At 38.2% G+C, this 13,012-nt stretch overlaps 2 protein-coding genes across 3 annotated transcripts in view; both read left to right on the top strand.

The window, feature by feature from the left end:
- The window catches only part of LOC141381691 (uncharacterized), a 105,027-nt gene extending 98,705 nt beyond the window's left edge, over positions 1 to 6,322 (top strand). Inside the window, exon 4 of one of the 2 annotated variants that reach the window (XM_073947996.1) lies at positions 6,050 to 6,322. In XM_073947996.1, coding sequence (XP_073804097.1) covers positions 6,050 to 6,096 — 47 coding nt within the window. In that variant the 3' untranslated portion in view covers positions 6,097 to 6,322. The remainder of the gene's footprint in view (positions 1 to 6,049) is intronic. The other variant, XM_073947995.1, reaches the window with a different exon arrangement.
- The window catches only part of LOC110439461 (uncharacterized), a 1,085,403-nt gene that overhangs the window by 319,602 nt on the left and 752,789 nt on the right, over positions 1 to 13,012 (top strand). The window lies entirely within an intron of this gene.

Genomic DNA, 13,012 nt, shown 5'->3' with positions numbered 1-13,012 from the left:
TATGCTTTACTTTACATTTCTCCTCATCTATGCTAGTGTTCCTTTACTAACCACTCATTTTTACATTGTAACATTTTCTATACTCAGTTTCTATTTTTTCACTGCTTACATCAAATGTTTCTTCTGTTTGCCATTTGTCATTATCTTATCTTTTATTTTCTCTGTCACATATTTTAGTATTGCATTTTTTATTTCCATATCTGTTTTTCCATACCTGATTTAATTCAACAATACTACATGGTGGCCCAATATCTGGAATAACTGTTAAAAATCATTACTGCTATAGCTCAGGGTTCATATTAATTAAACTCACATATTTATTTACTAAAAGCATTTTTCATTTTTGGAAGTGCAATGCATACTTATCAATTTAGCTTCTTAATGCATAAACTTTAACATTTATTTTTCAACTCATTCTAACGCATTCTTTAACATTTACCTAGCTCCTATAATTTTCATCTAAATCACTTTACTTTACTACAAATAGATGATGGCTTAGATCTTATGTAGCTGACTTTGAGAAAGATGAAACAAACATTTGTATTGCCCTTAAATACAAACAAATTCTCTAAAGTCAATTATTTCTTCAAATTGTTACTGCTTTTTACTTTTTATCTTATCTGTTCAATGTGCCTATATTGTAAGCATATTACGTCCATTTTTATCCTTGAAACAGTGGACTTATTTTTTCTATTTCTATTTTATTCTTTTTCCTTTCCGTAATTTGAGCTTTTAGCTCTTAGGTTTTCTTATACATTTCTTATACATTTTACAGCTTACACATTTTCTAATTAAATCTTCAGTTAATCAATATTAATTTTTCAAGTTTTCTTTTTCTTTCTTATTCTCAATCAAAGAACTAACTTATATGTTTTTTATTCATACTTATTTAGTAAATCTATTTGTTTATTAATACATTCTTTTACTCCATACTTCCTTTATCTCTATATATATTGATCACTATGGCTTCATTTATTCTTTTTCATTAGTAAAGTTTCAAACTCTTTTCTGTATAATATAACTTTATTATTAGTACTTTCTCATTTCATTTATCTTACTATACTACTTTATAATTTGTCTATTCATTAATAACTTATATTCTATCCAAATTATTCTAAAGTCTATGTCATTATTTTATCTAGTTTGATCTCCTCTCATTAACTCTCCTCTTCTCTGTTTCCCTAGTGCTGTAAATAGGCAATCTATTGTTCACACATGGACACCATAAATCTCTCTCTTACCCCCATCCTGGAGCAGACTGTCTTTCACCTGTTGCTATGTAAAGAATTTAAGTTCACTCTGCCTATTGTTCTTTTTTAACATATTCAAACTTAAAACACAAAGATAATTTCAGAAAAATGTTTAACTATTATATTATTCTGCCTTTTACTCTGTGTCTTTCAAATGCAACATGTTCCATTAGTTTTGATTTAAGAGACTCCTCTCTTTATATCATAATCTCTTCTCTTAAACTGCATCAATCACTATTCCTATTGTTCTTTAAATCACACCACACATATGCAGCCCTCCTTTTATATTATAATATACTATAATCATTATTTTAACCTACTCCTTATTGAAAACATACTTTTAAACACATTCACACTTCTAATCTTATTACTTTTCCTCTTCTCATTCACTCCTCTCCTCCACTCAGTGTAACAGGAGCTGCATCCCCCCATCCTCATTCCATTCAAGGAGGAGGAAGGCAGTCTTCTCTGCCCACCAATGTGGACTATTTTGCCACAATCTGAAGCAGCAAATACACAAACACTTCAATTAAATAAATACTCTACACTACACTCCTCTTGAGTGACCTGTCCGAGCAGCCCTCTAACCTTAGAGCGGTAACCACAGGCTTTCGCCTACCCATGCAGCCCTTTGTTTATCTCCTCAAACAAAGCGGTATCGTAGGTCTTAGCGCGCATCTCTCTATTTTAATCTGCTTTAATCTCTTAACTGTTACCACACATTAAGGACTCTCACTTAAAACTTATAAATGCTCTATGCATTTCTTACATCATTATTAATTTCCCAAATCTGGGTAACAGTTACTAGTGATTGTTTATCCTATCCATCAAGGCCCACTTAGGAAAACACAGATCATTTGCTTACCTTACTCTGCTTTAATCTCTTAACTGTCACCACACATTAAAGACTCTCTCTTAAAACTTATAAATGCTCTATGCATATCTTATATCATTAATAATTTCCCAAATCTGAGTAACAGTTACTAGTTAATGTTTATCCTATCCATCAAGGCCCTCTTAGGAAAACACAGATCATTTGCATGCAAATTACTCTTTTTCTTCTGTTATTCAAAACCCCATTTTTCTTTAATATCTTTTTTACATTTACTTTTAATTCTTTAAAGCTGGAGAAACAGTTCAAGTGTATTTACCTGTACAAGCAGGTCCTGGCAGAAAAAACACAAACTAATAAGCATAAAATCGCTTACCGTTTTTTATTGTGGCCACATATTTGTGTTTTCTCTCCAGTCCAGCATGCACAGCAACACCAGTCCTGCTCCTTTCCAGCCCACCCAGGGACGCCAAATGTGGTGGTTTTCTTGGTTTTTCTCTTACTAAATCAAACTCAGTCTGGAGGTTATGAATATCAGAAGAATATACTTTATTGTCGACAACAAAGGAGAACTTTCAGGAGACCCCCAGTAGCATCTCTGTCTGAAAAATTCTGACTCACTCAAATTCTAGCCTGTTTAAATAGTCTTCTACACCAGTTTTTTTCTTTGTTCTCCATATGTTACACAAGATTCCTCCTACTTTAACCCCTGACCCAAACCTGGTAACTATATATCTTATCCATCTATACGTCTCTGTTTACACATGTGTTGCTCTATTCTTATCCATTTCCTGAGACACCTTAGTTGCTTACTCAGGCTTTCTCCCGCTCTCTTCTCATCCACTTCTCGTGACCCTTAGTGGTTTCCTCAGGCCCTTTCCCCTTACATAACACTTTAATTGTTTTAATGGTAGGCAAATCTACAAGCAGATTATACACATATAATTTGAATATATAGATTAACTTCACACTTTAAAGAGTATAAAATCCACTTCACTTCCTTTCTTCCTTCCAGCTGATTTGCACTCAGCCTTCTCCCCCTTTTCACTCACCTAACTCCAGTAGGAGTTCTCTCCCTGCCCAGGCCCCCTTGTCACCCCCGCACCCTGTAGGACTTCTGTAGGACCCCCCCCCCCCCCCCCCCCCCCCCATGGCTCTGGCCCCCGCAGGGGCGTTACCCCGAGCTTCGATTCCCGCAGGAATACTCTCACTGCCCTGGCCTTAGCTTTTTATATTATGTCATTCCATAATGACATATAGTATAGCACTATTTATTTTTCTCTCTGTTTGATTTTATTTATATAAATTTATATCTATATGCACCCACGCATATAAATATGAATTTATATATAGTGCTGTCACCCTCACGCTCTGTTCCCGCAGGAACACCCCCAGAGCACCTATACCGCCCGTCACCCTTCAGTAAGAGTCTTCACCTCCCCCTCATCTTTCCTGACTCCTACTGGAGCAGCTAAATAGCTCACCCAACCCCGAGCTGTGACACGAGTCATGTCACCAACCCTCCCCGGCCCTAGCTTTTATTTATGTTTATTTTTGTTTATTTCTCACACTTATCTTTTATTTTTTAAATTTATTTATATATATGTATATATATATGCACCCACGCATATAAATATATATTTATATATAGTGCTGTCACCCTCAAGCTCTAACTCCCGCGGAGTTAATCCCGAGCACCGGACCCCCGCAGGGGTCATCCCCCAACTGCCATTTCCCCCTTCAGCTGGGGCTTCACCGACCATTCCTTTTCCCGACTCCAGCTGGAGATGGCACATACAGCTCTCTCTCCCGCAGGAGAGCCAAGAGCTTCGACTCTCGCAAGAGTCAGTAAAAACGCCCCCCCAAGGCCCTAGATTACCCCATTATATATTTATATATCTATATGTTTCATATAAATATATAATTATATATAGTGCTGCCACCTCCCAGCTCAATCTCCGCAAGGAGTGTTCCTCGAGCAAATTACTCCTTTGGAGTCCCTGCCCCCCCTGCCCCCCTTCACCCCCCTCTCCAGCCGGAGTCCTTCCTGCCCCTTCCCTTATAATGACTCCAGCAGGATTCCCGCCCACCCCATGGCTCTGACCCCCGCAGAGGTCTCCCCGACTCTCTAATCCAGCAGGAGTATTCACAGCCCAAGCCAACTCTGCTCGGGTTCCCGCAGGAACCTGTTTCACCCTTTGCTCCAAAGGAGCCCTCTTTACCTTTTCTTTTTCAAATAACTATATCCAGCAGCCGGATATAGCATTTCAAGCCTTTTGGGGAGTTTCTTCGAATACACGGCTGCTGTCCCGAGCTTCATGCATTTGGGGAGCTCTCGAGAACCACCTGATCTCGTACTCCCCTCACATGCTCTATGGACCTGGCGGGAGCCCTGGGCTCAACTATCTCCGAGCTCAGGGTTCTCTCCCGGGACAGCATGCCAAACCTGCTTACAGCTGTCAAGCAATATCTAAGTGTGAACTCTTGAAGTGAAGTTTTTAAACTAATTTCGAGAGGAGCACGTGATATAATTGACAGCAGCTGGCCACCTATCTACACTCATTAGTTAGCCAATCAGATCTATCCTAACCCACTATAAGTAGCCTAGCTAGACATTACTCCCTTATCTTCGTTTTCCGAAGAAACCCCCCATCCACCCCTTTCTCCTCCTTTTCTCTTTTACAAAAAGGGGAGCTCTCGAGAACCACCTGATCTCGTACTCCCCTCACATGCTCTATGGACCTGGCGGGAGCCCTGGGCTCAGCTATCTCCGAGCTCAGGGTTCTCTCCCGGGACAGCATGCCAAACCTGCTTACAGCTGTCAAGCAATATCTAAGTGTGAACTCTTGAAATACAGTTAAAATGACCTTTTTGAATGAAAAGTTTAAAGCAGGGGTCTCAAACTCAATTTACCTGGGGGCCGCAGGAGGCAAAGTCTGGGTGGGGCTGGGCCGCATAAGGGATTTCACCAAAAAAAGTCCTCAAATGTCATTATTAACAGTTTTAATTATTTCTTCTGAACATGAAGTGTCCTGAACATTAATAGAACATTAAGTGAAGATTATGAACAGTTCTTCTGAACATGGCATCTTTTGCCTACTTCTTGCTGCCAGAGACTTGACAGCACTTCTTCTCACAAATCTGAACCACATTTGGCTTTAGAGCGGAAGCAGGTGAGACCCTCAGTATGGCTTGAAGATGATCATCAAGTCTACACCTGTACTTTGACTTATTGAAGTCCTAGGGAAAAAAGTGGGGGAACTCACTCAAAACTTCCATTCCCTCACCTAAAAAAAAAAAGGCGTATATATGTATAAAAAAAACACCCCCACCCCACTCCAGTCACATCAGTCTGTACCAGTCTGTATCTACCTATAATATCAACACAATCTCACGGCAATTTGTAACTTTTTCATTTAGTGGCTAATTCGTATGAATTCGTACGATCTAATTCGTACAATTTAGTACGATTTGCTTATCCCCCAATGACGGTTGGGGGCAGGCACGTGCACACATAGGGCTCAACCTGTGCAGAGCACATGCCCGTTTTAGTCTTGCATAGAAAGTGCCCTTCCAAAATGATCAAAAGTGCCCCCGCGGCGCGACACACTCTCAGTCCCACCCTTCAGTAGGCGCGCAATAACACCGCTCTTGAGTACGCGCACGACAACACAGCTGATCAGAACGCGCGCGACAACGCGCATTGAGTAACAAGCGCGCTGTGTACGGATAGAATCAGCGGAGCGGGGAGCGCTCTCTCTCCCCGCTCCGCTGATTCTGTCAGAGTACAGCGGTCGGCGCGGGCCACAAAATATTGCACTGAGGGCCGCAAATGGCCCGCGGGCCGCGAGTTTGAGACCCCTGGTTTAAAGTTTTATTGAGATGGATTGTTGGTGATTGTATGGTGTTAGGTCCCATGTGGGAACTGTTTGTATGTGTGTGTTTTTTTTTTGTGTGATTTTTGCAGAGCCTGCATGCATGATTGCAGATTGGTGGGTGGGTCATCCCACCTGAGACTCATCGTGGGGTGTTATAAAGAATTCGGCATTCTGTCTGGGAGAGCTCGATTAGCCGGACGTCTCTGCTTGGTGCTTTTGATTTGTTTTTGTTTGTGTTTGGATCATGAGCTCAGTACACTTCCATACACATGCTTTTCACTACTGACTTTCACCTATACTGACTTTGATTGCATTAAATACTTTTGTTAATTATACATTTTGTTAATAAATCATTTCTCTTTTCAATTTACCTGGTCCGTATTGTCTCTCTAATGTTGCAACTTTGAGCCGGTTGTAACATATGGGTTTTGGCCAGATTGGGTAGCAAAACATGAACAAAGGAAAATGAAGGAGACTTCCGGTTATGGTAGCGTTAGGGTAGGACGTGGTGTGGAGAGCTCCCGAATAATTTCACTTAAATAACACACCCTAAAGACCCTTAGCGTAACAAAAGTACTTTATTTAACATAATAAGTTGATAAACTTCGAACATTACAACAAACATGCCGAATCCAAAGAAAACGGACAACAAAAAGGATGATACACACGACACGAGGCAGCCACTATCCGAACCCCCGCCCTGGTTCCATGCAGAAATGGAGAAAGGATTTCTCAGAATCCAGGAGTTAATTGACGGACGCCTGAGTAAATTTGCAGAATCCGTGGAGAAAATGGGTAACGAACTACAATCGATGAATCTGAGAATGGTGGAGGTAGAAACTAAACAGAAGGAGACGGAAGAAGCGGTAACGAGCCTTCGACGACGAATTCTACGAAATTGAAAGAGCTCACCGCACTTTGCAACGACGACCGGCTGAAAATGGCAAACCGCGGGCCATTCTGGTTCGATTCCTTCGGTACGGAGACACACTTAAGATCCTCAATGCGGCCAGAGAAAAGGGCAAGCTCACCTATGGCAACTCTAGCATTATGATTTTTCGGGATATGTCATCCACCCTGTTTAGAAAGCGACAAGAATTCAGCGCACTCAAAAGACAGCTACGCAATAATGATGTGTCTTACGCCGTACTTTATCCTTCGACGCTGAGGATTCAGCTGCCTGAGGGACAAAGATCTTTCAACTCCAAGGCATCGGCAGAAACTTATCTTCGACAACATCATCCACATCTGCTTGTCGGATAAGACACTAAAACTATTTCGACGAATCCCGGATCATCCAACTCTAACGTTACCTGAACAATCACACCAAACTATGCTAAAAATATACGGTGGATAACTTTTCTCTCGGATGAACATGTAAGAACTTAACGTTAACTCTGTCAAGAGTGATCTTTATATTGAAAAGCTGGCAAGAGAAATATATGTTCATATTTTTGTTCAAATGTTTACTAACTTGCATATTTCGGATTTATCACTTGTTCGTAGTGATTAATACGTTGCTTTAAAGTACATAATATAAGTATTTGTAGGGATATACATAACTTTTTAGGGAGCTTTAAGTTTGGACAAGAAGTCAGGTCGACTGTATGATGCAGTGCACACTCAGTCATGGGGGTTTAAAGTTTCACACTTCGTTTGGGGAAGTGGTGGCAGGGGGGATTGGACAGAACACATATTCGATTTATTTAGGTGTTGGGCTGTTTAACCATATGTTCTCAAGGCACTTAGGAAATAAAACATTAATTTATAGTTAATGTCAGATACACTGAAATATAAATATGTGACTTGGAATGTTAACGGTTTAAATCAAAGACTTAAAAGAAAAAAAGTAATATTATACCTCAGAAAGCATAATATTGGAATTGCCCTTCTACAAGAAACACACTTGACTGATCCCGAACATCTAAATCTTAAAAAGCAGTGGTCTGGACAAGCTTTTTTTTCTTCCTTCACATCGCAATCAAGAGGGGTGGTTATACTTATTGATAAAAACGTTCCCTTTAAAATGGAATCTGTTGATAAAGACAAAGCAGGCAGGTATATTATTTTAAGAGGAACGATTGGGATGCAAAGAATAACCTTAGTAAATATATATCGTCCTGAAATGGAAGGTGCCGATTTTATTCACAATATATTCTTTAAATTTGTTTGCCCAACTGCAGAGCTGATAATTGGAGGAGACTTTAATGTAGTTTTGGACCCAGTGTTAGATAGATCATCTACTAAACTGTTACCCTTAAGTCAAGTTGCTAAAGCTCTAAAATACGAACTTTCAAGTTTTAATTTAATAGATGTATGGAGATTTAAGAATAAAACAAGAAAAGAATATTCCTTCTACTCGCATAGGCATAATAATTACTCCAGAATTGACTACTTTTTTGTTCCAAAAGCGAAGGATTATTTGATTGAATTGTGTGAGTATTTACCAAGAATTTTGTCAGATCATGCCCCGTTACTTATTTCAGCGCAATGCTCTCTGGAAATGTCTAATTATAAGCTTTGGAGATTTAGTGGCCATTTACTAAATAGCTCTGACGCATTAAGCTTCATAAATAATAATATAGAAAATTTTATTAGTACAAATAAAAGTTCTGCTTCTTCGGGTGTAATCTGGGAGGCCATGAAGGCATTCTTACGGGGTCAAATCATAGCTTTTTCTTCCGGTAGAAAAAAACAATATCAAAAACAGTTACAATCACTTGAAAAAGAAATCTCAGTAATGGAAAAGGAACATTTCAAGAATAAAGATGATCAGCTGCTTCAACAATTGCAGTAAAAAAAAAATGGAATATATTATTCTATCATCTAAAGAAGCAGAAAATGCACTTCTCAGATCACGACAGAAGTATTACGAAGCTTTTTTTTTTTTTTTTTTGTATAGCGCTTTTACAATGTAGATTGTGTTAAAGCAGCTTCACATAAATGGTCATAGTAACTGGAACAGTGTGGTTCAGGTTTTAGTGTTTAAGTTCAGTTCAGTTCAGTTTAGCTCAGTTCAGTGTGATTTAATCATTACTGAGAGTTCAAACACTGAAGAGCAAATTCATCGATGCGTAGCTCTACCAATCCTGAACCATGCGAGGCAGTGGCGACAGCGGAGAGGGAAAAAAAACTTCACCTGATGGGAGTGAAGAAAAAAAACCTTGAGGGAACCAGACTCAGTTGGGCACGACCATTTTAATTTCTCCGCTGGCCAAAAGTTTTGTGCAGAGCTTCATTCGCCGTGGTTTAGGCTGGAAGATGGCCTCAGCGAAGACTCGTCTGTCCCTGGAGCGTCGCTGGAATATGGAATCCTTGGGATCATCAGGTCGCTGGTCTTGGATCCAATCAGTGACTCCGCATAATCTGAGGACCTCGGGATGAGTATCCCCAGGTGAAAATAGAGAACATGGAGATAAGATCGGGAAAGTGCTAGCATGGCAAATAAGAAAAGAAGAAATTAGTAAATCTATACCTAAAATATATACATACGAAAATAAAATTATTAAACACCCCAAATTAATTAACCAAGAATTCTTAGATTTTTAAAAGTCACTTTATAAATCTCAGGGAATAGAGGAGGCGAAGATTAAAATGTTTTTAAGTAAATGGGATATACCAGTCTTAAGTGATAATGATCGAGAAGAACTTGAAAAAGAAATTTCGAAAAAAGAGATGCAACTTGCAGTCACTGCTCTAGCCGGGGGTAAAACACCTGGGTTAGACGGGTTTTCGATGGATTTTTATAAAACTTTTTTTTCTAAATTAGCAGACCCGTTGTTTTCAATGTATACAGAGGCAATTCATAAAAAAGAATTACCAGAGACTTTAAACCAGGCTTTAATCACAGTTCTTTTAAAACCTGGCAAAGATCCTAATCTATGTGCTTCCTATCGGCCAATTTCACTGCTTAATTCAGATTATAAAATTCTTACCAAAATGATTGCATTACGTTTAGAACGGGTACTGCCTAGTTTAATTCACATGGACCAAACTGGATTTATCAGAAATAGATCCTCTTTCGATAACATACGGAGGCTAATGAATATTATTTATTCAGCAAAACAAATAGATTTTCCGGTGATTGCTCTTTCTTTAGATGCAGAAAAAGCCTTCGACCGAGTGGAATGGTCTTATCTGATTGCGGTTTTACAAAAAATGAATTTCGATCCAAACTTTATTGAGATGATTAAGATGTTGTATAGGAATCCATCGGCAGCCATCTGACTAATTCTGATGTATCTGAACATTTTTATTTATCAAGAGGAACCAGACAGGGATGTCCCCTCTCCCCGCTACTCTTTGCTCTAGCGGTAGAACCCCTGGCTATTGCAATATGGACACATAAATCAATCTTTGGATTAGAACTAGGAGGTTGTATAGACAAGATATCATTATACGCGGACGATGTGATGCTATATCTAACTAATCCTGATTTATCTCTATCTAATTTGTCTCAACTCTTAGAAAACTTTAGGGACATATCTGGCTATAAAATTTATTTTAATAAAAGCGTTATGGTGCCATTGAATTCGGCTGGAGCGAAAATACCCTTAGATAACATTCTTTTTTTATGGAATACTGAAAAAATTGTTTATTTAGGACTAAATATTCCTTCGAAATTGGAAGAAGCATACTCTTTGAATTATTCCCTACTACTTAAAAAGGTAATTAGAGATCTGGAAAGATGGAATCCACTAGCATTATCACTAATTGGCAGGATAAACTGCATAAAAATGAATATTCTTCCTAAATTTTTATATTTGTTTCAGACCCTCCCTATTTCTATCCCACAAACGTTTTTTTAGGAATCTCAACAGCTCAATTAGAAATTTTATTTGGAATAAAAAAAACTCCTAGGATTAAACTTAGGACATTACAGATGACATCCAAAAAAGGTGGACTACAACTTCCCGATTTTTTGTTTTATTTCTGGGCAGCACAGATGAGAGCAGTGTGGTTTTGGCAGATGGAGGGTACATTGTTACCCGCATGGTTACAAATAGAAAAATATCATGCAAGGGAAATACCTTTAGATAAGGCCTTATTCATTCCTTTGAATTGTGTTATGAAGGCAGTTAGTAACCCATTCATTAGGCATACTTGCAAATTGGGGTTTGTAATCAAGAAAAAAAATAATTGGCTACTTTCAGTGTATAATAATACTCCGTTTCACTGTAACCCATCTCTTCCTGAAGCATTAAGAGATGGAATAACAAAATACTGGTATAAAAAGGGAATACAGATGTTTGGAGATTTATAAGAGCAGGGCGTACTAATGAAATTTGAACAATTGAGATCAAAGTTTTCCCTTCCTGTTAAACATTTTTTAAAATATATTCAGGTGAGACACTAATTATCACAATGCAAAAGGGTAATTTAGGACCTCTATCTTCCCTCCCAATAGATGCTATTATAAGAAAGAGAAAAGAACCCAAAGTATTTGTGTCTTATATGTATAGCAACCTTAACGATTTGTATGGTATGGAAGTGTCATCTTCAAAACTTAAATGGGAGAAAGATTGAGAATGCATTTTTGATCAAGATACTTGGGAACATATCTGTAAAAGTGCCTTAACATTTTCATTTAATAATAGACATACATTAATACAGTTTAATATTTTACACAGGGTATATTATACACCTGAACGATTGCACAAAATAAGTGATTCATATTCAGAACATTGTTCTAGATGTAAGATTGAGGTTGGTACATTATTTCATATGTTTTGGACATGTTCCAAACTTAAAACCTATTGGAGAAATATAATACAAACTATTAGTAAAATTGCCAATGTTAACCTTTTACCTGATCCAAGATTTATGTTGTTGGGGGATGAATCAGTTCTTCTGTTCGGTCAAAGGAAAAATTTACGTTTAATTAAAATGGCTCTGATAGCAGCAAAGAAATGCATTGCTATACATTGGAAATCAGTAGAACCACCAAGTCATATTGTATGGCTTAGAGAACTTTCTTCTTATGTTCCTGTTGAAAAAATAATGTTTAATCTTAAAAGAAAAAACTCTTAAATGTTTGAAAAGACTTGGGGTAAATTTATTGAATACATGAATAACTTGGATGTTACATTGACTGAAAATACTGATGGAAAAGTATGACACTTCATTGCTTTAATTCTGTATTTGTCATTATTGTTTGTTTATTTCCTCTTAATTTACACATCAGCTCGATGTCTCACAAGTATGTCTGTTTAAGTGTTCTGTCTTGTGAGGGTGGGAAAGGGGTGGAGGGTGGTTAGAAAAGAATGTTTACATGTATACTGAAATTACTCTGTAAATTATTGATGTGAAAATAATAAAAAATATATTGATTAAAAAAAATCCATGTTGTACACTGTCATTCAAATATCAACATGTGAGGCTTCCCTGGAGCAGAAAAAGAAATGCTCCATATTTACACATAAGAGCAGACTGCACATTTTCCTCTTGCCCAGGCAAATACTCATTCACAAAGCAAAGGAAACCTCATGAACGGGGCAGAAAAGTAAAAATATTAGTTCAACAAACTGGACATGTACAACACAAACTTTCAAAAGCGAAGGCTAGGCCAGCTACATACCTTACAAGAGGCAAAATAGCAAAGTCAATTATGCATGGACCCAGTCAATAATTCTATAGCACACTTCAATCAACACCTACAGAGCAGCATCTGTCTGGGAACATGAGTAAATGCCTGAGTAAAAAGTATTAAAAGTGATAACCTCGGAAGTCCGCAAAAGGGAAGCCATTCACTCTGACATCCTGAAAGAAGTACACATAATACAATACTCAGAGAATGTGACAATTTACTTCAAATTACCAGGGTACATACAGTTTTCCAGTACAGACCACTTCTCTGTTTATTTGTACACAGAGCGTGTTATCAGCTTTCTTCAACATCATTTGCGATTCGGCCCGATCAGCCGAATCGTGTGTTATACTATGCACTCGTTCTTCCAGGAAAGTCAAGTCAAGTCAAGTCAACTTTATTGTCAATCAAACCATGTAACAGTACATTACACAGCAGACTGAAATTGCGTTTCTCCCATACTCCA

Source organism: Danio rerio, chromosome 4 (assembly GCF_049306965.1).
Source record: "Danio rerio strain Tuebingen ecotype United States chromosome 4, GRCz12tu, whole genome shotgun sequence".
NCBI lineage: Eukaryota > Metazoa > Chordata > Actinopteri > Cypriniformes > Danionidae > Danio > Danio rerio.
This window is presented reverse-complemented; position numbering and strand designations above follow the sequence as displayed.